The sequence below is a fragment of the Lasioglossum baleicum genome, chromosome 10, assembly GCF_051020765.1.
Source record: "Lasioglossum baleicum chromosome 10, iyLasBale1, whole genome shotgun sequence".
Lineage (NCBI taxonomy): Eukaryota > Metazoa > Arthropoda > Insecta > Hymenoptera > Halictidae > Lasioglossum > Lasioglossum baleicum.
Genome location: NC_134938.1, coordinates 2,466,373 through 2,491,089, shown reverse-complemented (window position 1 = coordinate 2,491,089; position 24,717 = coordinate 2,466,373). Strand labels below are relative to the sequence as shown.

General features: G+C 42.5%; 1 protein-coding gene across 1 annotated transcript in view; it reads left to right on the top strand.

Annotated features, from left to right (window-relative positions):
* Dad (Daughters against dpp) overlaps window positions 1–24,717 on the top strand; it is a 67,674-nt gene that overhangs the window by 4,384 nt on the left and 38,573 nt on the right. Inside the window, exons 2-3 of the mRNA XM_076432007.1 lie at window positions 12,602–12,652; window positions 22,727–22,813. Of these exons, the coding sequence (XP_076288122.1) occupies window positions 12,602–12,652; window positions 22,727–22,813 (138 nt within the window). The remainder of the gene's footprint in view (window positions 1–12,601; window positions 12,653–22,726; window positions 22,814–24,717) is intronic.

Here is a 24,717-nt window from a genome sequence, read left to right as displayed (position 1 = left end):
TGCAATACTGGTACAAAAATTTTATTACATCAATTTCAATGAGATTTTCAGCATGTATATAACACATATGAATCTACAAAACACATATTTCAAATTTCCGTTACAAGCACAAATGAAAAAGTCGCAAAAAGCAACTTCCACTATCTTTTTCGTGATTCAGTCTAAACGCGAATTTTCCAAAATTTTCATTATATATATTCTAGTAAAGTAATGCGTATCTATCTTGGCAAAAAACGAAAGTCGCTTGGTAGAAAAAGGTTCTTCTGATTTAAAGTGTGTGCCATAAATTATGAGACCCACCGTGTACCTACCTGGATGACTGTCGCAACGCAGACCCGAACCTGCGACACTTAAACGGACAATACCGTACCTGTAACCGGCAAGGCCATTATTTGAGATTGCAGTGCGTCAGGTGTCGCCTTCGTAAATTCCGGGGACAACCACAATCCATAAAGTCGCGTAAATTACCTGGCGAACGCGCCGTAAATATCGGAATCCAATAAAGCAAACCGCAGGTACATAAAACAATAATACGTTATTGTCAGCGGCGGGTATTGTTCGCGATTACACTGTAAATTGCCATCGAGCACAGTGCGCTGAAAAGCCCCCTTTTCCGGACAAAATTCCATTACTCGATATAATTATACACGATATGAAAAGATGATTCAGACGAAAATTGTAGGGTATAGAAGAGAGTACGCGATAATTGTATTTGTTTGATTCTCCCCCTTTTTTTATTGCATACATATATCTCACAATGTGCAAAGGGTTAACAAATATTTGGAAATCGTTATTAATTCATGATCATTATTTAGAAGTACGTTCTGATATTGTATACTGAAATTTTTGATAGAAACCTATATTTTTAGTTACGCATTCTTGAAGGTAACACCAAGACGTTTTCGCGTAATCTATTATCGAGATATAAGCGTTCAAAGTTGATGTGCCGACATTAGCATTATGCAGTGTTCATCGCTAAGTTGTTCAATTGGACTTCGACCGTTATTATTCTCCTGTATGCCTTATAACTTTCTTTTGTAAACAGTTAATAGAAGTATATTAGGCCGTTGCATATAGAATGTCCGATTCATAACAGGAACTCTAAACAAACCTATAATTTTCTCTAAATAATACTTATTGAGTAACTCCTTGCCGCGTATCATTTTCTTTACAGTTACAGTGATTGTAACAACGTCTTTATCCCCAGCAATGACCTCGTGAACATTGACATTGACCTGTAATCGGCATATTCTGTCATAAAAGATGACGAGTTTTTCGATGAAGCAAGTTTCATGGTTTTTGTCCATCGCGAATGCACTCTGTGCCAGGTAGCGAGGCATTCTTCCTCGCGATCAGGTAGACCGAAACCGTACGCAGAATCGGAGAAACACGTGGGACAAACTGTACACAGAGCTCTCCCGGGTAAGAGAGGAGGAGGGAGGGGGTTCGCGCGTGGTTAAATCACAGCGGTCGTTTACTCCTCGAGGTGTCGAACCTCCGGCGTCGATCCGGTGGCGAGGGAATAATTTAGCGACGTGAAAGGCTGGGATATTGTAACGGCAGCGTGTCGGCGACCAAATGCTAATCGTCACCTGCACACACCTCGCTAACGAGCCCAAACGCTCGGGTCACCGTAGAACCGTAATTTATTACCGATACGCTAGGAGGATTAGCTGTGGTGTCCAGCTGGTCAAGCTCCTAGGTAAATGGCCAGTATGTACACAAGCCCGTAGACTGAATAAAGTCGGCGCGGATGGCGTTTTCAATGCGGCCCGCACACTCTTTCCGCGTGAAACGCACGCTCTTGTTTTCTGCAACAAATGGAACAAGAGCGGAATAGTGAATGGTATCGGTACGTGTGAACGTTCTTGATTACTTTCGGTAGCAGTACAGCGAATGCCTGCTGTGATCAATTTGGCCGAATCCGGACGTTTTTTACGGTGCTTGCGAATACTATTTAGAAATTCGAGCACATTTTCTGTATTATTTTCTCGATACGATCAGGAAACCACTGAGTCTACAATTTCTACAATTCAATGAGATTGTATTTGCGCTGACGAGGCAAACAAAATTGTCAATCGTTCTCATATTTTTATAATCTCACGATATGAAAAAATATTCTTCATATGTCATTCATTCTTCATTCATTCGTATATATTCTCCATTTTTTTTTCTTCTACCGCGGATCATCAAAGGATTGTTGTTCATTAACACAATTAAGTCGACAATAATAGAGTTGTCAAATTAGAATTGAAATATACCAGACAGACATTTCCCTTTTGAATTGGTAGTCGAGGGCTAGCAGGTAGACTATCTATCGTTCCATCATGACAGCGACACCTTTTACAGCTTCGAATGGTGTTCCTAGAAACCCCGTAGCCCGTAGCAGGTACTATGTATTATCTTCCAAATCGAAGATTATCTACACCCATCGTCCCTATTCCAACCATGTACTTTCTTGCCAGGAGATATAGTATCTCATTCAGGGAAATGTTCTCTTCTTGCATTTCGACCTTTCGAGAACATTGTACAACACACGTTTGGACTTCTAACTTTCAGCAAGCATTTCAGTTTCTATCTGTACTTAGTTTTCGGAAAAATCCATTTTCAAAGGTTACCCACCTTGATAGCAATAGTAAAATTGTTCTATCTTGCATGAAACTGTTCTATGTATATGCATATAGCCTCTCCCGAACAAGGCAACACAGTTTAATCTTTGCGACTACTGAAATACGTTTAAACAACAGTTAAAATACAAAAGGACAGCGTAGCAATATTTATGGATATTTGTAAATCTATTTTAAGAACTATACATGTGTAAGAAAAAATTTAATTAGACGATAGTTTGCGATAGAGCAAACCTTCGACCTACGAAAGACGTCGGCGAAGTTACGAATCATGTTTCGTTTTCGAAACGCGAACGAAATAGTTTCGCAAGTCGCGTCGCGCGGGCAGTGGTGCTCAACGTTAGCGTGATGATCGTCTGTGGTGTTAATCTAATTCGTTATTTTTTCTAATCAATTACTAAACACTTAAGTATTCATCACATTAAGTATTCATCACATACATAAACTGAAAAAATCATATGGAATGGAATTATTCTAGGACGGAAGAAATGTTTAATTGTCAAAACAAACGTGCGAAGGATTAGCAAACATTTCGAAATCGTTATTAAGTCATGATAATTATTTAGCAGTAGGTTCTCTCTCTCTCTCTCTCTCTCTCTCTGCAATGAAATAAAGCTAGTAGGTACTGAACGAAGCTTTCTTATCGGGTGGATTGAAAGGAGGGAATCGTTTGTACATTCACATTAGATTCATACACGAATCTAACTTGCAAATATCTGAATAATTATTAATAATTAGACGGAGTCGCGCACCGAGCGACCCGATCCTCGCGCTGTCTCGCAATCAGCCAGTCCATTTGGCGACATGCATTCAACCACAAAAAACTGTCTCGTCCTATCGACTGCGGGAGAGAAAGAGAGACCGAACGAGAGGCGCCAGCAAAATGCGTCTTTACGTAACCCCGACGATCATTTAACCCAATGCTGCCCAACTTGAGTGGAGTACAGGTCGAGCAAAAACCAGGCGAAGTTAACGTTCATGAATCATCGCGTCGCGCGGCGTCGAAGAATTGGTCGCATGATTTTTAATCGCCGACACCAGTCTGATTTATTTCACGGGAAACACTGATTAATTCGGTTTTGAGCGAGGGAGTTCCTCTGGCCCTGGACACTTAAGGTTTTTCTCAAACAAATACTTTATTTCTGCGTTATCTGTAAATTGATACTATTGGAAACCGAACCCAAAATTATCAACGTTTCCGTAATAGTTAATTCAAGTTAACATTGTACTGTGAGTATATGATTTTCCGAAATCATGACGTTATAAACATTACTACATACATATTGGATTGGCAAGAAAATAATTTCGGTATTTTAAGGTGTGAAATAGAGCCTAATTTTTTTATTCAAACAACGAACTTCAATGAATAAGATATACAATTCCCTTTTGTTCGATGATCTTCTGCCAAAGAGAATAAACAAGAAATATTTTATTGATTAAAGTTCATCGCTTGAATAAAGAAATTCGGTTTTATTTCACCTTGAAATACCGAAATTACTTTCTTGCCAACCCAATATGTAGCTACGGCACTGATTCCGGACCAGCTAGCAGTTCCACGCTGTAGGTATTGTGTATGTAGCAGCAGACAATGATACGACTGGCGAGCTGATTCAGTAAATAAATATTCAAGAAAAACATGATCGAATTCGACGTTGTCATTCCCGAAAAAGGGAAGGTGAAACCGGTAGGAGGTTTGCGCCTGTCGCGTTACCATACTCGTGCGCACGTTGCTGGCATAATACGAGAAATCTGTTTGTCTGTTATCTGAATTAAATCGACGTAGGTTGATATATGCAGTCGCATATGCCCGACCGGATAAAAAAAAGAAAGAAGAAGAAAAATCTAGGAGAGAGAACGCTCTGAAAAGATTGTCGTGACATTTAGGCGTGAAGCAATAGAAAAGATATTGACGCAGCGGAGGCGATAAATCGAGTTCACGAGATTGGACAAATATGATCGTGGAAGCATTACTCTAATCGTTTTTTATGGGCACCGAGGAAACCTCTCGATATCTCGGAATACCGTTCGGGGCGATATGTATTAATTTTCGAAATTTCACGCGGCGCCCAATCTCCCGGCGCGGCGCGGCACGGCGACGGGGATTCGTCACAGGCCGGCGCGCGGCGCGCCGCAATGATCGATAATCTCGATCGTCGGCAATTTCGTGGGACGTAAACATCGGTGCGCGCGATTCAGATTCTTGGAAAACTTTGTTCAATAAAGTTCAACAAAATTCGCGTACGGTCGGCGTCGAAGAGATAGAACAACCTGCTAATTCATCGATATAATTTATTTATTAGATTGTTGCATAGAAAATGTCTTGATCGCGGAATATTATCACTTAAACTCTGTGCTTGATCTTCCGTAAAGATATTTATGTGCACAATACATATATGTAATCTTTTTGTCTGTAAATGCATGTGCATTATTGTACACTGGCCGTGCGGGGCAAGATTGTGCCAACTCATTATGATATACGTGGCGACATATCAGGATAAATGAGACAAGTTTAGAGCACACTGCTCTAAAAATATTTTTTCTCCGTTCGAAAATAAGCACCATTGTGGCGCTAATCCGAACGCGTCTCTCGAACTGCTATAACCACGATGCTAAATAAAACTCTCGAGAACTCGAAAACAAATGATATATATATATATATATATATATATATATATATATATATATATATATATATTGTACATTTCAACGCTCCCGCGACTTTATGTAAAGTTATACTCGAAGTAATGTGTCGTTATCGGTTCGTGTGGGTGCGAGCAACTAGGCTAATTGCGTGTTTCGTTTCGTTGTAAAGTGTCACCTAAACGTCCGTATTTATCAGTTGTTATCGGAAATGAAGTTTCTTATGGACACGCGACCATGCCAAATTGGGGTATGTACTCGAGCCAAATTTGTACGTAGCAGAAGGTTTTACAAATATGTTTACTCATGTGTAAATATTTCAACAAAATGATTTAAGGATACGATCTAAACGTCTAGTAAAATAATAATATCATTCTTCCGTATAAAACGCTTACACATATTATTATTTCATGATACAATAGATCTTTATGCATTTACAGCAAAATTGACTAGATGAAATGCAAAATTGTTGGAAAATTTTCAAAACTGAACATGTCAATATATGCTTCCTCCTCTATTCAAATAATTAAGGGAAGGAATAACGTTCAATTTAGTTTTCATTCCTCGCAACAGATGCAGACAATTTTTATTTTGCATAAAGATCCGCAGTCTAATGATAAATTAGGACTAATGTAACGGAGTAATCGGTACAGCTACCCTATTCCATTGAAACTATCTGCGGTGAGGCGCGTGACGCGGTCGGCACCTAAATCAGGACGCCGGATTCACGGATGGAATTCAACGGGCCGAAAAATCTCCATATAGGAAAATCATGAGCTCCTTCGAATTCCACGCTGCGGTTTCCATGTCTAATAATAGCGTGGGGCTGGTCGCGCCAGCTCGCCGATGCATCCGCGCAGAGGAGGCCGGAGACGCATTTGGGGAAACAGAATGAGAAATAACGCGAGAAGAATGTCGTCCGTGGAACGAATGAATAGACGACGCGTTAAGAAGAGAATCAACAGAGCGAGAGTGGTGCACGGTCGTCGGTGAAGCCGCCGTCGCCGTCTCTCCGTCTCCCTGTCGCCGTCGTCGCCGCGACGTCGGGGATCCGAGCGAGCGAGAAAGAAAGAAAGAGAGAAAGAACGAGACAGAGAAACATGCATATATACTACATACATACATATATACAAGGAGAAAAGAGCGACAAAAGTGGATCGAAAAGTAGAAAGAATCGTCGCCACGCGGGGTGGTTGTTCGACTCGGCGGGGGATGGAAAATGCCGGTCGCCGGCATTTACCAATAGTCGCGCGATCGAAGTTATGGCCAGAAGGAAATGAATCTAAAAATAAAGCGTATATTGGGCGAGTCGCGGCCTGCCAAGGAGAAGGAAAGAGAGCAAGAGACGGTGGAGACCGACGAGGCAAAATAGAAGAGAAAGAGGCGCACCAGCAGAAATCGGCGAGCGAGAGAGGGCTAGGGAGAGATAGAGCGAGATATAGAAAGAGAGAGAGAGAGAGAGAGAGAGAAAAGAAAGACCGAGCCGAATATTACGGGTAGGGAAACGGAAGCGGGGGAGAGGGACACGGTCTGAGGACGGGGCGCCGTGAAACATGTGCGGTTCGGTTGGGTCGAGGGGCAAGAGGAGCCAACGGAGCGCATTGGCGCGGGAGAGACGGGACTGCCGAGCGTCGCTGGCGGGATAGGATGCCAAGGGGTAGGGTAGAGCCGGTGTGCGGACGGGGAGACGGGGGAACAGCCCGGCGCCGCTGCATGTCATTGCCGGCGCCAGCTAATTGTCGAGGCCAGTCGGCATTAGCCGACGAGCTGACCGAACCGACTCGACTCGACTCGAGTCGAAACGAGTCGAACTGAACGCGCTTTCTTACCCGCGTCGAGTGTTCGCCACGCCGCGACGCACAGAGCGTTGAAAAGCCCGTTTTTTCTAACAAAATTCCTTTATTCGAAAATTGCAGGTGATACGAAAAAATGTCTCACAATCAGACGAAAGTTGTAGGATACAGCAGAGAGTATATGAGATGATTGGTATTGCAGTAGCCCCGAGAAGCTCTGTAGAGATTACAGTTGAAATGTTTCACAGATATAAATTTGGAAGAAAAGTTCCACAAATATAAATTTCAACAAAGTTTGAGAGCTATACTTAATTAGTGAACAAAATTGTTTAAAACAAGTACATAGCAGTCAAAGAATTATTCTTTGAAGTGACAAATGAAACACGTAAAATAGTAAGTAGTCGTTGGCAACAAAATTGGAAAATAATTCGAAGTGCAAAGGGTTAGTACTCGTTTCTTGGTTTCAATATCATTTCTTACCTTTGCAATAGATATCTGGGAACACAATGAACTCTTTTTTTTTTGTTGATTTTCGGCCACGCACTGTGCACTGTGGTCAGCGTTGCGTCCACGATCACGCGCGCCGAATCAACGCCGTTGCGTTTTCGGTTTCTCCTTCCTTACGACGTTTTCCTCCCCATTTAGGACCCCGAGAATAGAGCATGTTTCTTAGAAATGACGGGGATAGCGGCCGAACCCGTCGCATCCACAGGTAGTCTTCAGGAAGCGACTCGGCGGTATTTTCGTCGGTCCTATTGTCTACTCGACTGCCCCGAAATCAAGATAACCAGCCTCTCGGCATTTTTCGCCGGGGCGCCGTGGAATGCGTCTTGGAAAAGGGTTTCTAGACTCTTTTTCAGGGATCCACTGATGTGAATATGCTGTGATTCACGGTACCTAATTTCCGCATTGTTTTAATATGGTACTAAAAAAACCGTATCAACCCGTTGCCGTATTTTAACGAGTCAGACTCGCCATGAAGATTTTCACAAAGTCTAATAAATATGAGTACATATTACGCGATATTTCTGGGGAAAAGACGTTTTAATTGATAGACATAAAGACGTTTTTTATTCAAGTAATTAAAAGAAGGAATAAATTGTTCTAACAGAGGTGCAGAACAGTTTCACTCTGCATAAAGGTTGTAGCGAATGCCACCGTAGTACAAATACTTCTGCTATTTGCCGTGTATCCGCGATTACGGAAGGGAACAAAAAATTAACGATAAATTAATTTCGGCGCCAGCGAGTTATTACACCTTCCATGGGGTTTACGAGCGTTGTTGAAGAGCAGTCGGACACGATTTTCTAACGGGTACGTATTATCACTGGGCATTGCCGGCTGCGTGGCGCGTTCGTCGGCATTTATCGAAGGTGAATCGCATACTCGCTGTGGCGCCTGTTTTCGCAACGCGGCACAGACGTGTGTTGTCTTTATCTGTTTTCGCGTTTGTCAGTACATATTCGGATATTGCGAAGCTGTTAATAATTCGTGTCGATAAATCGATTACTATCAGACAGACAATAACGTTACGCAAATTGCCGTGCTCGTATTACGTTTTTAGTCGTGGTCAGTTTATTCTGCAGTTATTACCAGACTGCGGATTTTTATGCATTTATGCATAACCGCAACAGAACATAGGTTCTATTGGTTTATTTCCCTTTTTCAATCGACGCAAACTGACCGTAGGTGCACACAACGATATGGTTGAAAACTTGATCTTAAAATAGATATGACGCTCCCTTCCCTAAAAATAATTCATCACGATAAAGTACGTCAATTAGACGAGCCGTGCACATTTTCGGATTTATTATCGGAAATTGCAATGTTATTTTCGACAAGAAAGTCCGTTTAAATGAGATGTAGATTGTACATACGTAGGTACATATACATTGCACAGTTCCTATTAATACCTGAAAGGTGACTACAGTTTCGACACGTTGGCACTCTGGTAATTCTTCAGGCCGATGTGAACATTCAATGGAGGAGGGACTTTATTTCGATAAAGGGTGAGACAAGAAATTTCATTTATGGAATACAACTGTTTCGAGGCAACTGCAGTCACGTTTCTGAATGTATTACGGTCAACATTTCCGTAAGAGCGTTTTGAGGATGATCCCTGAGATCAGCAAAAGTAAAATGTTCTTCGTGGTCCGGTTAAAGAGTTATTAACGAAGAACACGGACCAATCAGAGCACAGGTCCCGCTAAGCGCGGCGTTGGCATTGAGCCGGAATCCGTCCGCAGTAGCCGCGCTCTGATTGGTTCATGTTTTTCGTTAGTACATATTTTTACGCTATAAATGCATAAAGAGAGATCCGCGGTCTAATGATAAACTTCATATGATCTTGATCAAAAACTAAATGCACCATGTATTTTGTGTACTACTTAAATCGTAATCAATTTTCGTCTAAGAAATCTAAAATAGATTTTCTTTATTCAGCATTGTATTTACAGACCGCAAAATTGCAGTAACATTTTTCGACGTTCCGTTGCATTGTTGCATGGTTGCAAGCCGTCAGTAGTCACGAATCGCTGTAGGTTTCTGCACTTCATGTCTGTTTTGCAAACACAAATAATACTTGAAGTTTCACTTCAAACACACTAGGGACTGTGAAGTTCAAACGTGGTAGCGAAGACGCGGAAATATGCAAATTATTGTTAGCGGGTTCTACAAATGATGGACCACGGCTAATATTATCTTTGCAGCTACTTTGAACCATCGGTAAACAAATAATTAGAGCCATTTCTAACCGTTAACGAACACACTATTTTTCTCTTGCACTTCGTTCTATTCGTTCTATTCGGTCTCTGTTAGACTTTATTAATATCTTCATCACGAGTGACTCGAGCTCAGCGGAGCCTTTTCAATTTCTTTTTTATTCGGGCCACAGCTACATTCACGCTACCGTCATGTTTTGACTCATTTTAATTAGAAAAATCTCAATAATCCACTGATACCACACTTCAAAAGGTAGAACAAACATTACTGAATTTGATGTTGACTTTTCACAGCCAAACTGGCTACATACTTCCCATTCAATCTTGACCAACAAATGAATTTAATTTTTTCGAAGAAATTGCTCACCGCAGACAATTACCTCTTTGAGTTTGTTGAACTATTTTGTGGTCCAAAAAAGGACATACTCGTTCTTTAAAAGAATTAATCGAAACTTTAAACACTTGGGTCACGCTCCTTGGAAGTGGCAGTTGAGGAGGGGTCGTGGAAATTAAAGTGTAACAGAGTTTAGCAAATTTATAAATGAGCACTACTGTATTTCCGAAATTAGCAAATGCCATAGATGCGTAAAGATATTCACGGTTTAGCGATGTCCCTCATTAGACCACCATTCATAACACCCGCGGCGATGGTGGACAAGGTCACCATGTTTTGACAAATCGGAGGAGCGCCGACGCGCACCGTGCAGAATTTCAAACGGACTGTGAGTCAGAAACTTAATTTTAATTGATAGGTCGCCGCGACGCGACGCGACACTGTCGCATACAAACGGCGGCTAAAGCTTTTTTCCTACGTAATATCATGCGATGCGAGAATCAGCGACGAGTTTCAGGGAAACGCAAACGCGGACTTTCTCGCGAGTATAAATAAATATATTAAAAGCACTATTTCGAGGATTCTCCTCGTTCTTACGTAATTTAATCTGTTACGCGACACGTATTTCCTCACGTTTCACCTATGTTTTTTTCCCCTCATGGTGAACGCACAGAGATGCCAATCTTAGACAATTTTTCAGATAAGAAATGGGTAAATTGCTACTGGTCAAGTGTTTTAACCCTTTGAAATATTTCTTCCGACCTAAAATAATACCATTGTATATGATTTTTTTCACTTTATGCCTCGTACAATACTTAAATGTTTAGTAATTGATTAGATACCGGTATATTTAATAATGCAAACAATATTTTCGAATAATGGTAAAGCAATTTTTAGTGGTGACTCTGAGTCACCAAAGGGTTGCGAGGAGGAGGAGGATTGCAGAATTTCAAAAAATGTTTTAAAAGCCTGGGGCAGTAAAAAAATGAGTCGTGAACGTCAATGAGGTTGCCCACGGCCTCTATATTATGATCTTGAGCCCATAAGTAACGCTAAAATCGTTTATTCCGATTTTTCGGTCAAAATTCTCTGACTCGTAGAGATCTTTGCGACAGTTACGGGAATAATATTGTATTTGCAAGTCGCGGAAGACGTAGACCGTAACTACAATAGGTTCTCGTGTTCCTAAGCGCCGCATCGTGTTACCTTGACGTCTGCGATATTCACGCTACAATTTGTCCCCTATGGTTTCAGAGCGACACGTAAAAGGACGTAAAACGACATACCGGTTTCGCTGGGCGCGCCAATAATAGAATCCTCCGCTTTTGGATTAGGGCTCCTAACGGGGCACCGTTCTCGCCGGCTATGTTTCGTTGCCCGCCTCGATTCCCATTAATGCCGCTTAATCGAAAACAGAGCCTTGAGTCGGAATTCTCGTTCGTTCTCGGACCGTCACCGAGTCCGTTTCGGATTAAATTGGAATCGGAACGCGAGGCAGAACGACTATCCCCGCTAAAATAGATTTATCGTGCCCTCGCTCTGGCGCCGTTAATGAATGTCTTCGTTTCGTTTTAATGTTGCGTTTACTGTCGCTTGCGGTTGGCCGAGAGTGCGTGCATATCCGCTCGCGGATCGACCGTACAGGTATTAATGGCTTTGCTAAGTGTAAAATGGTGTAAGAGTCGCTTCTTCGAAGACCGATTTTGACGCTCGATACGCACCCGGGGATTTCGCGTGAACGAATCTCTTCGGACATTGACGTATGAATTCGCGCAGAAAATACTTGTTCAGCGGATCGACGACCATTTACAGCAGGGAACGAAGTTAGGTGGACATTTATAGCAAAATTGAGTGGATGAAATTAAAAATTGTTGACAAATTTTACGAATTGAAGATGTCAATATACATAGAAATAACATTCAATTTGGTTTCTATTTCTTTTGCAATCGATGCAGACAATTTTTATTTTGCTATCATGCTTTTTAAAAATTTTCAATATATGCTGGAGTATAAAATTCGGCCGAATTTTGTACGATTTGAATTTATTTCTCATCTGAATTAATACGACTTGCTTCAAATTCATCTACAAAAATTGCATAAACATCCGCTGACTACTAATAACTTTTATAAAATTGAATCAAACTACTCGAGTTTTTTTTTATTTCGGTAGTTGATCACACTTTTCTTCGAAATTCCGAGAGACAGTAATCTGAAATAAATTTTTTTTGCGCGATACCTAGTATAATGTCAACAATCTCAACTCGTTCAGTTCAATTTTAAGAAAATCATGCGTTCTTAAATGTGATCGAATAATTTTTGCCAAGGATTATATGTTGAAATTGTTACTGATTCAAGAAATTCTGTAACGTCTTCGACAGTGGCGGTCGAGGATGATTAAAACATGAAATTGATATCGTGTTCATTGGAAATGAATGGAATCTCAACTAGAAGAACACTGCTGATTTATTTTTCGTTATCTTGTTTCAGAGTCGCCGCCACCCCCATACTGCCTTATTGCCGACAGACTGAGACCCGAAGGTGAGTACATTTATTTGTCTATCTAGTAGTATATTATCGAGTAGTATAATCTCTCCCCGAAGATATGCTGATATGTTTGTGAGTGAAACTCGCGAAATATTTTAGTCGCATTAAGTCTTCTTAACTGAATATGTATAACGTATTCGGCTGGCGCATAAATATTAGCTGCATTCTTTGGCTTTGATAATTTCGTTCATAAAATCAATTCGTTCATTCAATCATCGTAACTGTAAAGAAAATGGTACGGCGAGGGGTTGGATCTCAAAAAATATTCGCAATCCCGAAGCAGCAAATTTTTCAGGATCAACGGAGACATGAATTCTTCGGGTTTATGCTGAGCAGATTATTTTTTCGGCAGTCACGATCAACTCGCTTTCAACGTATCATCTTAGAATCGATCATCTTAGAACTACAACGGACATGTTGTAAGTCGATCTTACTGATTGCGACGAACCATATGCAGAGATAGGTTTCAGGGTATCGCCGTTTCCGTGGTCAACGTCGACCCGCTGACAAACATTGATCCGCTTTGATGGAAGTCGATCGGTCTTATTGTGAATGTCAAGCCTATGCCTTAATTTACGTGTGCGGATCTAGTAAATAGTTAGGAAGTTTAATTAACTCTGAAAAATGTATAAAACGCGTTTCGTAAATCTGTATCGATCAAACGTATTCTGAAAATTTCCTGAGAATTTACCGATTTTTATGAAATTTTTGTTTTTTAAATTTTCTTTTAATATTTTCTATACAATTCCCAATTGCAATTTTTCAAGAGATTTCTTTTCACAACACGAAGTAAACTGATTGCTCCAGCTTCCCCAAAAAGTTCGAATCGTACAGTCCGATATTAAAAAACTTATCGGTTCTTTGAGAGCGTCCGAATATTAATGGGAGTCACTGTACATGTTCTTCGTTATTTATTGTTGGGTTACGAGAGGAATGGAGTTGCAGTTTCTGATATTTTAATGGATCCTTCTCAAGGCTCGGTTTCCTCTGGCTGATTTTGACTGACAACTCCCAGTCGTCCCATTCTTTTCTCTTTTTATGACTCATTCTAAACTGGTTCTCGGCACTGTTGAGAGCTCGGCTGGAGATCCTTCGGCTATCGATAGATCCATCGTGTGTTCACTGTGCACTGTGCACCAATGACTCGTGCCGTTTCGATCATATGTATCTTAAGCTGCGAGTGGTAAAAATTACTCGAGCAAGAAAATGACTGTATTCATTCGTAGACAAGTTCGATGTTTCATACGCTGGTTGCATAATAACTCCGATGCAGTCAAGTAAATTATCTCCATCGTGCTTACTGCAGATGGGTGTCTTAGTAACTCTGCTCTTTTTTATTGAATTCCAAAGACGGGAGACTGTGGATGTTTTTAAGAAAATGATACCACGTAGAATTCTATTCCTATTGGTACGTAACAACATTTGTAGATTCAAAATGAATAAAAATCCCACTAAATTCTGTCGAATTTAATGCTCCAGCATTTTATGAAAATTTTTACAAGCTACAAATGCATAAACGTCCGCAGTCTACCAATTATCAAGGTCAGCTGTCTGATGATAAGACTGAATTGTTAGCGGTGTCCTTATTTCGTGCAAAACGCTGCGAAATGTTGGGGGGGCAAATGTGGTTCCTGGAAGGAAGAAATTCATTAGGAGAGTTCGTCTCTCACGATCCAGCAGACGCAGCCGTGTAGATTTATGTTTGAAGAAGAAACTGGGCCACCGCGATGGAGCAGAGGAGATAAAAGAGCGTGCATCGCCACTTGTTGCATTCACCCGGGAAATAGGAGAAATTTTTTCATTCATGAAACTTGAACCACCACTTTGCGAACCAGCAGACTTACGAACCGATGATGACCAATTAACAAGGCAGCTTGTTGTCCGACGCGTTCAGAAAATGGAGAATGAAGATTCTTGTAGGAGCTTCGCAACCTTTCCATCACCTATTTATTCGTAAATTAATGTTTCGACTATTACCAAATGTGGGACACATATTTTTATTAACGGTCTTCGACATTTAGCGTTTGTACCGACGAATTCTTTCGAGTTTATCACTTTCATTCAGTTATGCGTCTTCGGACATGTATTTATCGTCAATTACACAACTGTATAAAAGGTCAAGTGTCCGTTCGTATTTTTTCGTTAGAGAAGCAAAGTTTACTAAGCAGGTGATTAAATAGTCTGTGGCGTTAGGATCTATCTGGACAAGGGTTCTTTTTTTATTAACCCTTTGCACGCGGAGCTATTTTAAGGCACTGTGACTTTTTAAATTTGGTGAATATGAAATTGATTTAATACCTCGTACAATACTTAAATGTTGAGTAATTGATTAGGTAAACAATGGTACAGCAATTTATCATACTCTTTTTGAGATGCATAATTTCGGTACGAACTATCGACAAAAAAATCGTTTATTTCTTTCATTCAGTTGATGGTGACAGGTGTTACCCTGCCTGCCAGCAACAGCTGCATTGCCAGAAGGGTCGACGAAATGTGTGCATTGCTTCGTAAACGCAACAAAAATAAAATGAGAGATTGTTGCATCGTAATTTAGAAAGATCTTTTCGAAGCCAAAAATGATAAATCATCGAGGTCAGAGTTACGCGCCCTTGTTAACCCATTGCCGTGCCATTTTCTTTCTTTTAGTTACAGATTGACTTCAATGCTTTGCTATCGATCACAAAAGAATAAAATTTTATTTCGTCTAAAAACGAAGACATAACATTCACACGTGTGTTAGATTTTATTTAAAATTTTCATCACGAGTCTGACTCGTTGAAGTACGGCAAGGGTCATCATTTTTAAATGGGTCTCGGGAGTCGCCCCTATCAAGGAACTGCAACAACATTTTTGTTACATGCTATTTCCCTATAGTTACGGGTTCGTTTACCATTGCAAAGCGCTCGGGCTTGGTATTGGCCACGCTCTCGCGTCTACAAACAGTTTCGCGAAAAAAGGAAAGGGACAAGAGACGAGGCGGACGGAGAATTTCTGCGGCGATACGATTTATTTCCGCACGTGCTGTGTGCACGCTGCCCGCGACAGAACTCCACCGGCGATTGCGCAAATTTCAACGAATACGACGAAGGACATGGCACAACGCTCCGCGCGCAGTCCCTTTCGAACGCACGAGGACAAATCTTGTTCGTATTGCGTTACGCCGGCTGCGTTTTTAAGCTTCCCGCTCTCGATTCAACCCGTCCTGAATCACCGCATTATTCCGACCGAGGAACGTCACGTCGATGACATCTTGTTGCCTCTTGGATTCGAATTAAATTATCAACGCAGCACCGCGTTCCCTAGAACTCGTAGCGCGGCAGCGCTCAGGAAATACCGTGGCTTTCATTTTCAAAAAATCGATTTTTTTATTCTTGCATTTTCTTCAAGTGTAAGCGTAGAATACACACCGCGACAATATTGTAAGACGTTCGACAAAATCGTACAGATCTTTGTTATTCAAGTGAATTTCCTCCTTCCATATACATATACAGCGTTATTGTTTATTCAATGAAAAGTATTTTTCGGTAAAAATCATTTGGCCACAATTCGCCTTTGCAGTCTTCAGAAAATTTCATATCGCAAAATATGCACGATGCATCACGCAATTCTAGTTGTTAATTCAAGTTTTTATTGTATATCGTAAAATTATGATACAAACACTTGAACGTATTCTTTAATATTGTTTGTTGAACGGTGCTCGAGTAATTCCGCGACGAGAAACACTACCCGGTAACACAAACGGATTTCACAAACGGATTCCAAAGTTTGCTAATTTAAGAGAGTACATACATACTACCGAGCACAGTCGACGCAGTTACAATGCCACCGTTGTTGTTTTGTCAGATTTATTGTTGGGGTGGCTGAATCTCACATACAGAGTGTGCAAAATGTTGCCATTGCATGTTTCAAAGATAGTCTTCGCTGCGGTGCATTCTACCGTGGAGCCAGACATATTCCTGGTCTTAAGATGGGTTAGTCTATTACCTTAACTCTTAACATAGACGTTGAAACTAATCTATTATGTTTTTTTGGGGGGGGGACCGTCAAAATTTTCTAAATTTATTCCTTGAAACTTATAGGGTAACTGATAGCCTGAATAGTCTCTGAAGCTGTTTTAAATTAAGAACACTGTGAGGTTTACAACATTTCACAATGTAAACTAAGGAGTTTGACTCCGACAAAAATTGAGCTCTGCGCAAAGTTGCTTGCATTGTGTAGCGTGTCGAGGGGCCGGAGCGTGTTCCAGGTCACGTGTCAGCGACCGAAACGTGTGCAACCTTGAAAGAAGGGAAGAGTTGTACGGTGTAGAGTGTAGAAGCAACGCGTCAGGAGTTGAGACGCGGTTAAGGGCAAGTACGCACAGGGCGCCAAGCGCCAGCCGAAGGGAGGGGCCCCGGTACCAGTAATACGAGGCTCCGGTACACAAGCGAACGTGGTAGGCGCCTGTCGCCTCGGTTTTATGCTTCTCTGCTCGTTTCGCCGTCCTTGATACGCTTCTCTCCCTCTCCCTCTCTCTTTTCATCTCCTTCTTCCCCCCTCCCTCCCTTCTCTTTCTCTTGCACGCTCCCTTCCTATCTCTCGCCGTGCTCTTTGCCTGTTTCTTTATTCATTCTTAAACTCACTCTTTCGTCCGCTTTCCTCTCCCCTCTCCTCCCTCTCGCAGAGTCGAGTATACTCTCTTCCTTCCCCGCTCTTGGCGTTCCTCACTTTTCCCTCTTTCTCCTTCGCATATTCCAACTTCCCGCCTCTTATGCTCGCGTACGCGATATCCTTTTTTGCATCTCGAATCTGCCGGTTGGAACCCGTTTATGAATTGTTCGTAGATCATCTTACGAGGAAGAGTCGACAATTAGCCCTTTGCTCTCGGAGCCATTTTAATTTCGTCGGACCTACAATATTTTCATTCTGCATATAGAACTTCTTTCCAGTTTATGGATATGAAATTGATATAATACCATGTACCGAGTTCCATCTTGAATTGATGCATACGACAAAGGTTAAATAGTTTGAATAAATGTCCTTTGAACCGGCGAACTAGGGGAAATGATAACGGCGTCGTGGAAGGGGTAAGGAAGTGTGTGGATGATAAGTCTTAGTCCGGCGATACTGCATTTTCCCCTTTTGCGACTCTCTGCACGAAAGAGGAGATTTCACGCATACCATCGTGCAGAGTCGCTAGAGGAGAATCGAGCCACGTTTAGTGGTACGTAGTGGGGGAAGCTTTTTGAGGGGAATACACTCGGCGAATATCACGAATGCGTGTGTGCGTCTAACTCGCATTCCTTCCGAGTCTCTTCTCGCGAGACGCGGACATGAGAAAGAATTTGAAACAATCTCTGGTATTATTGGGAGTTGGAAAGAAGTAACTTGGGAGGAATGCGAGAAGGGCACGGCCCGAGTCACACGTATTTTCGGCTCTAGCGAAGTATTGGCTAAGCGGTCACGCATACTGCGTAACGTGTCCCCGTCAAACCCTAACATTGGGGCTACAGCAGCATCGATGGTGGAGACTGACGTGCCCAGCGAAAGATGCCCCTTGTCCCTGTAGCGTCCCAGTCGCAGGTGACTTCTTTTTTGCTTCCAATAATACGAGGGTGAAAAATGTGGTCGGCGCGTAACATTGTAAAGGGTCTTTCAATAAGAGCATCTGGTACCCAATTTTCGATGACTCTGGCACACAAATCAGGTCGCATCTCACCGATAACACGAGTTATGTTTGCTTTAAGATCATTAACAGTTTGTGGTTTATTGGAATAAACAAGAGACTTAACATGGGCCCACAAGAAAAAGTCTAATGACGTCAAGTCGCAAGATCTCGGAGGCCAATCGACAGCCGCATCTCTCAAATTTCAAATTGGGTTTGTCGTGTTCACTCCGTCAAAAGCAATCATGGTGGTCATTTATATGATTATACAATAGATTATCTTCTGTATTTTTCGTTTTATTTCAATTCAAGGTTCTATCGCGCTTATTGAAAAACCGTTTAGATCATGTTTTCCCTATCGTATATTCGATCGTTCCCCTTCCAAGCTCCTGCGCGTACTTCGTATGTACTTCTTCCTCTTCGTTTTTCGCGTACTCTGCCTCAGCCTCCCCTTTCCCTGCTCGTCGACGAACGTCTCTCCTGGTTCGACCAAACGAACGAACTCGAAAGCACGCACTCTTGCACTGTCTCCGTCTCGCAGCCGTCTTCTTTCTTCCACAGTACGTCCATCTCGGTCGTTCCTGTTCACCGACTCACTCCTCTTTCGGTCCCTCTGTTGGCGCTACTCGGCCAACTCGAGGCTCGCCGATAGGCGGGAGTGGCTGCCTCGCATTCCGCTGCCTCCTTCACTGGCCCGATTGCGCTGCGACCATACCGAAAGCCCCTACACGGTTTCCGGATTAACAGAAACCGATGTGCCGAGCCTGGTCCCGAAGCGAAACGACCGGACACCAAGCAGAATCCTCAGATTCTTCGTCGCGATCGACCGATTCTCGGCTGCCTCCTCTTCTTTGATCGAAAGTCGTCTTCCCAGTGCTGGATTAAGGTGGTGTAGAAGATGATTTTAATCGTGTATTGTTCTCATCAGCAATACACCTCTAGAATATATTCCCAAAGTTACAATCCGAAATTCGAACGTTTTAATGGAAATTGCTTCTTAGAGTTGGCGGGCAGGATAGATGAAAAACTGTTGGACCAATCGAGCTGAAATTTTACACACACACATAGTTTATTATCTTCTCTGGGAGATGAACCAACAAAATAACTACATCATTTACCAAACAAGCTTCTTTGGTGAAAATTTTTAATCGTGTATAATTTTTCAGCACGTATACAATTCATACGAATCTTCAAGACACATTTCTCAAAATTTCATTACTATCTTGTTCACGGATCCTTCTAGCTTGGCAGCAAAACTGGAGAGTCTGGTGCATTTATAAAAAATGTTATTCCGATTTAAAGTATGCGCCTGCAGTTATGTGACTGATGACGGCTGCAAATACATGTACGGAAGATAATGCGCGGTATCCGTTTCTAAGAAATATTGTGAAGACAGACGTAAACATTGCAGACCTCGAGTGGCACAGAATGATAGGACACGCGACGTATTTTCCTTTCTCAGTTGCAGATCTGCATACGGAGACTCCCATTAATATTCGGACGCTCTAAAAATACGGTAACTTTTTTGAACTTTCTTGAGAAGTTAGAGCAATTAGTTTACTACATGTAGAGCGAAAAGAAATTTTCTCAAATTTTGCGATTGGTCGGAAGTGGGTCGGAGGAAGTGGGGGGTATTTCTCGAGAATGCCTCCGATCGAGCACAAAGTGCCCATGCCTGTTGTACAGAAATTCCGCGAAGTTACAGGACAACGAAAAATTGAAAAACAAAAATATATCAGAAAAGGAGGTTCGCCTGGAATTCATCGTGAAAGGATTAGCTATAAGTCTATTTCGTGGTTCTCTCGGACGCGCATTGGGACCGCGCGGACACTTCCATGAAATCCCTCCTAAAAATACTTGACGAGAGCGTCGGATCTCATGGCATCGTTTCTCCTTTTGCTACTGTTGCCCGCCTTTTAGCGGTGTTCGGTTTAGCAGCAGGAAATGTGCTGTTCTCCCATTGGAACGAGCCGCTGGAATTCAGAAAGAATGCGACCCCCGTTCCGCCCGACTTGTTGTCCTCTGACGTCATCTTCTCTTTTAGTCAATGAATCCTGCCTTCCATGCTCGACGTGCCCTAAAACGATTAGTCCACCGGCGATCCTTGAGACAGGAATCGGCTCGGACCTGCTCGAAAACGCCGCTCCTGGGTATCTTAGCCGCTGCTAATCGACCACCACATTTCGTTTCTCTCCCCGCCTCTTTCTCCCCCCCCCCTCTCTCTCTCTCTTTCTTTCGCTCGTGTTGCTTTCATTTTTCAACCGAGCGCAAAAACTAGTCGCGTGATCTGGTTCATTCCGCTGATATAGAATTATGCGGTATTAAAACCCGTTCCCGATAATGTTATAACGATCTTTCGGTGCCGACGCCCGGTACACGACGAGTAGAAAATTCGCCGGCATCGTTGTCGCGCGAATCCACGTGTGCGATCCAATTCTTTTTTACGATCCGCCATTATCGACTAAAAAAGATGAAATTAGGGTTGCGGCGCCGTGTACAGCGGGAAGTTTGATGTCTAGACAGGATCGCCGGAAGATCGAGTCGGGATCGAAGGTGGTTCACAGAAATTCGTCGATAGATACGCGAGAGAACACCCGAGCTGGTTCGACACACGCTCGCCGCCGATTCTGCGATCACAATATAATCGGAGATGAGCGAAGCAATTTATTTAACGCGATGCTACCGTCGCCAATTTGTTCGGAAACGCTGGGAAAATTGACGAAAAACCAGTTCGGTTGTTGGTGTCGAAGCTATGTTATTAGCGGGGACTTTTGATACCGGTATCACACCGCACGCGACTTCAAACTGATACAATCTTGATACCGGTATCAGGCCAACAAAGCTGTACACCGAAAATAATACACTTTTCGAAAGTGTTGCCGCGATATCTCAAGTTTTAGGTTGACCAATTGACTTGAAATTTTGAGAGCATCTTCAGCAGATATCCCATTAGCGCGTGAATCATATTGTTTGAAATCCGCTGGTTTTCCTTATTCTCTCAACGTGCTCGGGACAGTATTTTCAAAAGATCAATAATCCAAATTTCAAGTTTATCAAGTAAATTGAGTAAATGCGAAACGGAAGAAACATAATCGGCAAAAATTTTCCTCACAACCTCACTTATTACATGGATTGTAAATCGACGGACCAGTTGAAAACACAAGTTTGCAAGATTTTTTTCTGGGAACAGGCGATAGAGCTACAGGTGCAGTAACCGGAGCCTGTCCGTGATGTCGGATAACATTCCCACAGATGAATTAGTTGATCGTTTCGAATGTTAAGCGAGGATTTTCCAATAGCTTCGAGGATAAATGATCCGCCTCCGGCGAATCATTATTTCAGACGATTCTGTCACCTGCTTTGTGGTCCTTGTATTTAGAAGGCGAGTCCGCTTCTAGAAGAACCATGATTCACCTGGCCACGAATCGAAATGCTCCTTTACCGTTCCCGTCTATTGAAAATCATTAATCGTGCCGGTGTGTCGTATTCTCGATCGTCGGATTCTTGCAAATTGCTCGCGCCATTAATCACACCGAGTACCTGGTAGTGCCTCACGATGCAGATCGCGTCACGGTTAATCGTAAAGTCGTTCTTCGCAATACATAATCGACCGTGTTTTGTCGCTCCCTAATGACAGTTTTGATATGAACGCGTCGCAGACCACGGTTTTTCGTGTTTGTCCGACCTCCCGCACGTTTTTTCGTTCAGATCATCGGCAACCCTTTCGTCGCTGACACTGCAGAACAACTATCTATCCTCCGATTTCGATGATTTCTCGAAATGTTGTTGAATTTAACCCTTTTTACACTCGGAGCTATTTTATGCAATTGGTATAATACCTTATACAATGCCTAAATGTTCTGTAATCGATTAGATGCCGATATGTTTAATAATTCGCCTTTCAGAGTCACCATTCAGAGTGCTGAGGGTTAAATGATAGGATTTAGGAAGAAATCACTAGGAAATTGTTGATTTGCCCCCCCACAGGGGAAAGACTAACTGGTGGAAAAGAAACGAAAAGCAATCGATTCGCGAAGAGTTTCACTCACGACAGGACTCGGTTAAAGGGGTAGACCCGTTTCCAGGCTTGCAGGGGTGCGGGATGCGCATTCTCATTTCTCATTTCTTCCTAGATTGATCTTTTATCTAGCGCGTTTGACCACTGAAAACCCCGATTTTTGAGAAATGAGAATTGTTATCCCGCACGCTTGGAATCCTGGAAAAACGAGACTACCCCTTCAAATCGAGTCCAGGCTAACGGGTCCTGGGATTCATTGAGAAAAATGTGGTGTGGATTTTCTCCCGAAGGAAACGAGCTCGGCAAGGGTTACCCCGGGCACCGGGAGAGAGAAACGAAAAGGAGGAAAGGAGAGAAGGCGCATTTCACGAGGGAAACTTCTAAAGGGGTTGCCGTTTATTTTCAGATCGCGCGCCCAGCGAAGGGGATCAACGTCGGTGCAAAAACAGCACACCCCTGCCACTTCCCGGCTCCCTTACCACCAACGGAGAAGGTAACTATGTCTTCAAGGTTATACATACTCTTTCTCGCTTCTATCACCGTCGTCCGAGGACGTGTAACGACGCGCGAACGAAAACGCGGGCTGCATAGAGAAAAGGAACCTGACGAACGTCACACCTCGTTTCCAGCTCGTTGATCGCGGTCCTCTGTGCCCCCCTAGTCTAGGTCGTGTTATATTCCATGGATGTACCTCCGCCATGATTTCGCGTATAGTACAAAGTAAGAATTTAAACAATTCCCTTAAAACACTTGAAAATCGCTAATGAATCAACGCTGTCTCGGAGACTGTTTAAGAACGCAAAGCGTGCTTATCAAACTTTCGATGAAGTGGAGCACTTCTTGGGTGTATAAATGAACAAAACAATATCGAAGCCGTACTCTTCAGACCTTTAACTACGTCGGACAGTAAAAATAGGACGCGCGGAAAATTTTGAAATCAACTTCCTTCCGACTTTTTGGGCTAAATACTCCATTGTGCGCGGTAGCGTCACCCGGTGCAAGGGTATCAGCCACGGAGAAATTCGTTAATGAGAAGATCAGCTATTAAAGGACCAACGAGCTAGGACGTTTCGCGCGGGGAACATTTATAGATCGCGATGAGGGAGTTGATATTTTGGGGCCTCGAGGTTTTGTTCGGCTCGTTCTTGTTACGGCAGCAGAGGACAAGCGCAAGTCCAATTTTCGCTGGTGCGTTCGTCCTTTGGTTATAATTTTATTCAGGCTGGTTATCGTCTTCAAGACTCGATCGCCGCACTCGGTACGGTTTAGTCGTTTAGATAACGTCTATTTTGTGAAATTAAATTCTATCGATTCTCGTTGTAGCTACTCGAGATTAGATAATACATTTTATAGTGGAAGAGACGCGTCTCGGTTGACTCTTAGTACAATCATGGGGAAAGACTTAATTAAAATCTTCATGACGAGGCTGACTCGTGTATGTCGAGAAGCAGCATGTTTACTAAAAAGAAAAATGCTTCTCCTATCCTCTCCAAGTTAGCTTCTGCTAGGAATCGAAAATATTCGAGTGAGCGACACATCTCGGAATAAAGGATGACGATATAAGAACTTCGTCCAAAAATTCCCCTATCAAAATTCAAAACAGTATTCGTCGACGACTTCTATTCTAAATGGCTGGAGAAAAAAGAAACGGCAAAGACAAAAACTTTAATGTCATTAAACGCATCGTCCCGAAAAAAAAACGGTCCCCGAGTATTCACGCGTCATTATTGATCGCCGATAAGAAACGGTCTCTGTTCGTCGGTACTGTTAATGATTACAATCAATCACGATTAGTGTCAATCACTCGGTGATTTTATGGATCGTGTCTCCCGGAACGTTTTACCGTTTCGAATATGCAAACAGCCGGTTAATGCGATCGCGGACGATTCAACGTTTAAACAGAGAGTGGACGAACCCGCTAATAGTTGACCGACGCGACGCGAAAGTCGAAAAGAAAAAAAGGAAAGAAAAGAAGAAAAGAGAAAGACACAAACAAGAGATGAGAAAAAAAAGAATCTGTACACCGTGTAAATGCCGTTCATTAGGTTTAACGGTTGTTCCCCGAGTAGATCGATCCGCCGGCTACGCCATTGGTCAGTGGCTACGCCTATATCCACGTGGTTAACCTTGAACGATGCTACGAGCGATTTCTTCTCTTCGTCTTTCGCCGCGTTTTTCACTTCCGTGTCCAAGAGAACAGAGACCATCGGAAAGATTCCCGGCTGAACTGGTTTGCAGGTCCGCCAGGACTTTCCGAGAGTTCTTTAAAGAATTATGCTGACCGGGACACCGCAAAAATTTATCGCTGGACGGTCCTCGGGTCCTCAGTTTAACCCAGACCCGTTCACGGTGTCTCCCAGTGGTTCTAATTTCGCTGCAGAACGAGGATATTCGGAT